This window comes from Macadamia integrifolia, unplaced genomic scaffold, assembly GCF_013358625.1.
Source record: "Macadamia integrifolia cultivar HAES 741 unplaced genomic scaffold, SCU_Mint_v3 scaffold1299, whole genome shotgun sequence".
NCBI lineage: Eukaryota > Viridiplantae > Streptophyta > Magnoliopsida > Proteales > Proteaceae > Macadamia > Macadamia integrifolia.
In genome coordinates this window covers 228,519-232,604 of record NW_024868150.1, presented here as the reverse complement: position 1 = coordinate 232,604, position 4,086 = coordinate 228,519, and the positions used below count along the sequence as shown (strand labels likewise).

The 4,086-nt window shown below is 37.7% G+C and overlaps 1 protein-coding gene across 5 annotated transcripts in view; it reads right to left on the bottom strand.

Annotated features, from left to right (window-relative positions):
- LOC122063340 (protein LOW PSII ACCUMULATION 1, chloroplastic) overlaps nt 1-3,478 on the bottom strand; it is a 32,955-nt gene extending 29,477 nt beyond the window's left edge. For 2 of the 5 annotated variants that reach the window (XM_042627060.1, XM_042627062.1), the window contains exons 1-4: nt 3,156-3,475; nt 1,589-2,161; nt 1,463-1,513; nt 987-1,156 (exon numbers count right to left, since the gene is read on the bottom strand). In XM_042627060.1, coding sequence (XP_042482994.1) covers nt 1,015-1,156; nt 1,463-1,513; nt 1,589-2,161; nt 3,156-3,352 — 963 coding nt within the window. In that variant the 5' untranslated portion in view covers nt 3,353-3,475 and the 3' untranslated portion in view covers nt 987-1,014. Of the gene's footprint in view, nt 1-986; nt 1,269-1,462; nt 1,514-1,588; nt 2,199-3,155 lie in introns of those variants that run through there. The other 3 variants (XM_042627064.1, XM_042627059.1, XM_042627063.1) reach the window with 3 other exon arrangements.
- Between the last annotated feature and the right edge of the window lie 608 nt (nt 3,479-4,086).

Below are 4,086 nucleotides of genomic sequence, written 5' to 3'. Positions count from 1 at the left end.
GGGTGTGGGGTGTGTGGTGGATATCTGAAAAAGCAGCATTTCAGTTCAAGAACCAATATCATGTTACATACGAAAAGAGAAAATAGTGTCTTTTCACATGACTCAAGTTATTATTGCTTCTAAATGTAGGAACAGTTTTTTGCGTCAGCAGTTAGATCAGTGCCTAACTGCTTGCAGGTGAAACATGGACTCTAAACCTCAGACAAGAATTTATAACTGAATAACCTCTCTAATGGAAAACCAAATATAAAGCTAAAATGACAAGTTTTGACATGTGAAGAAAATATTGCAGAAAGAAAAAACTGATCAACCTACAGTCCTAGTATTAACTTTCTTTTCCTTCAGGTCATTAACCTTTGTCAGGTCACATGTAAATTGATGAAAAGTACAAGAGAATATTTTAAGCAGAAAAGAATAATACATTAATAACATAACAGAAAATAGCTAAATTTTATATAGTAGGTTAAAAATAAAGTAAAATTTCCACATTGTCATGCATCTTCACCACTTGGTTTTATCGTAAAGAAGAAATTAGTTATTAGTAGTTGTCGTGTTAGTTACACAAATTATTGGAAAATTAGAAAAATTACCATTTGTTTTTTCTTTTAACTTCACCTTACAACACTCATCCAACCAGATGGAGCCTTAAATGAATGAGATCAAAACAGGGGCTTTAAAACCTATCTTGACATCCAAAAACAGAGCAGGAGAAATAAACCTATATAAAACTTAACAAGCAGCGACACTGAGAGAGCTGCAAACAAAGCACATTTTAAGTTGTTGATAGCAATTTTTTACTTTGTAATGTAGTCTAATTACTTTTGACTTTATTTCTATTAGATAAACAAGTTTAAAAGAGAGGCTGTAATACCAATTCTGATATCCAAAAACAGGCTACGTCAAATACGACAAACAGGTGAATTGTGGACAGAAGTTAAATTAATAGAATAATCAGAGCATAATCTAAGTTGACAAGAAATTCTGACCTTTAAAGAACAAAATTATGGACATCTTCTAAAGAACTCTTCCATCCATGCCATCCAGTAAACCTGACCAAAGTCCCTTTACCGGTGGTAATTGTGCAACAAAAGCGTTCCAGGGAGGATAACCAATGCCACTCCCACGGACACGACCATCCATTCGTAGAGATATATACCTTTAAAATGAGATCCAATAAGAAAAAGCTTCTTGATGAAAATCACATGATGTCTTCATCCAATGCAGGCACAAATTCATGTTATATGTGCATTACTAATGCATTTTCGGATCTGTGATCATCAATAGTAAATTTTTTGTAAATTTGAATGAAATTAATGATATATTTCAAATTTTAATTAGAAAACACTGAACCTGTATGCAAGGTATAAATTAGAACATGACAACATGATTCATGTATAGGCTTATTCCTTGAGCTTTTAGAGATTAGTTTAAGAGTGATTAACATATCAGAATATCAACTTACACAGGAGATTCAAGTGGCACCTTCGCCAGTTTCTTCTGTTCATCTAACCACCTGCCAATACAAGAGAAATTCAGGGAAAGGAGCAAAAAGACATTGACAAATTACTCTCATAGTACCATCTCTTACTTGGACCATTGAGAAACAGAAACAGGAACCAGCTGCCAGAGTCTCTTCCTTTTAGTGGTCAACTCCTTCATCTCCTCGCTCTCCTCAAATTCAAATCTGGGTACATCCCCATCCATAACAAAAGGCACCACAAGCACCCCTCGTTCAAGAAGGCTCTCAGTGAAAGGTTCACTAAGTCTGAAGGACTCTGTAATGAAGGATGCAGGACCAGCAAGGATTACAAGACGGGCAAATCCTCTCAAGGAACTAACAGAAATAACCTTCTTTTGATCCACTTGCAACTTAAGATTTGAGAGCCTTTCCTCTCTTGAAAGCCTCGCTAATTGTGCATTCTTAGCGCTATTCTCCCTAGAATAAAGAAATGCAAAGATAGAGAAGGCCCCAATATCTATGCCAAGACCCTTCAAGATCTCAGGGACTTCTGCTGCTCTTGATGAATTTGCCAGTGCAGCAATCAGTTGTGTTGTGGCTATTAATCCTCCCAGGGCACTGCTAGCAATGAAAGCCAGATAGAAGAACATCCGAACTGTGCGGAAGGGAGAAAGAACTTCACTCCGTATCTTGGCTGTAGAACTGAAGCACAAACAAAGTGGTGATTACAACGGAGCCCCTGATTCAGAAGCATTAGATAAACGAAACTAAGTTAGAGTTTATTGGACTGTTGCTATAATCTCAATTACTTCCAGCTTCTGAAGTGTTATAAAAAACAAAGACATGATAATATACCATACTTGTATCTAGGAAAGAGTTGAATTAAATGAAACCCAGAATTACGAATACTTCATAGCAAGACAATGGTTACTTGTAGAAGAAAAGTTAAGAACCATACTTGTATCTATGAAAGAGTTGAATTAAATGAAACCCAGAATTACGAATACTTCATAGCAAGACAATGGTTACTTGTAGAAGATAAGTTGAGAAGAATCCAATGATAGTTCTATCAACTACAGAGTACTAAGGATAGTGGTCATGGATGATCTAAATGGCAAGATTGATCATAAATCCATACTTGCACAAATTAACAAAGTTTCAATTCGTTTTCAGGTTACCAGTGAAAGATCATGGATCTAGATAAAAAGAGTGACCTCTACTATGTTCTTATATTTCTTTTATACGGTTCCCATTGTGCACCGGGTTGAGTGGTTCTAAATTGATCGTTTAAGTGTCTTCTTCATAAAAATGGTAGATGTCTGTGTAAACAATGGATGAAATATCCTCGAAGAAAGTAATATCTCTCATTTTTTTGGGGAAAACTTGAATCCATTCTGATCTATAACAGTGGATGCAACAAAATCTAGTATGAAATTGATACAGTGAATTACATTGTAGCTTCATCCACTTCCCATTGTATGAAAAGATTTAGTATCTTTTCAACTTGAGGAAAGGTTGGAAGTTTCCATATCCAGTGAAGCTGAAATCATGTAGAACGAAGATGGGGAAGCCAAAAATGTTCCAGTAAAACCAGTTCAATTGAATATTAAAAACTTCAGAAACCCAGAATGAAGCATCACTCGAATTAGGAATTAAAGACTCTGAGAGAGATTTGGGGAATTGAAAGAAAGAGAACCTGATTTCGGGCGAAGAGGGGTCGTTGGCAGCAGAGCGAACGATGAAGATGGAGGTCCTTTTGTGGAGGATCCGAAACGTTGTGTGGAGAGAAGTGGTTGAGTTTCTGTAAATGGGGATTTGAGGGGAAAGCATGGAGCAATTATGTTGAAAAGAAGGGCAGCGAATGATGCAGGAGAGGTGCGCCATGGCAGCCATGGAGACTGAGAGGGACTCTGAAAACCAAACCCACAAGGCGTCAAGGCCAACTCTAACCCCTCATTTGCAGACTTAGCAGTTGTGCTGTCTCTGCGAATTATTGGATGAACACGGTGGTGCCACGCTCTAGTGATCATGGGAGACCAGGCCCATGGCCAGGTCTGGTGGGGTCGACCGGATTGTTCAATGATTATAAAGGTCCAATTTCCACACGCCAAATTCGACCGTTTCACTTTTTTCCGTTGTTTAAATTTAAACAAGAGCCGAGCCTTTCTGGTTTTTTAATCGAGCCGAGCCATGATAATGTAGCAGATGGTTTATGATCTCGGATAACATCAGTGAGTCATCTCCTCGACCAATTAATTGGAGAGGATCCTTTTCCAGTCGAGTCTAATTGAGCTTCCTCACTTTAAGATCTTGCAGGATAGCTAACCTAGTTAAGTAATCAATTCTCTTTAGCCAGGCATGATCCCATTTATAAACGGTTGGTCATGTATCAATCTTAAATTGGACTATAATAAATGGGCCAAACAAGACTTAAACTGACTAATTACACATTTATCCTTAAATGCAACTTAAACATGTCAGGCTAAGTAGATAGAGTCTAATCGGGCTTTAAAATGTACGCTTAAGTCGGGCTATTAATCGGTCAACCCCGATTGGGTGTCCATTGGGCAGCACCCTTGCATTGGAAATGTCTGAATGTAAGTTGGTCTGGGTTGAAACCTGACATG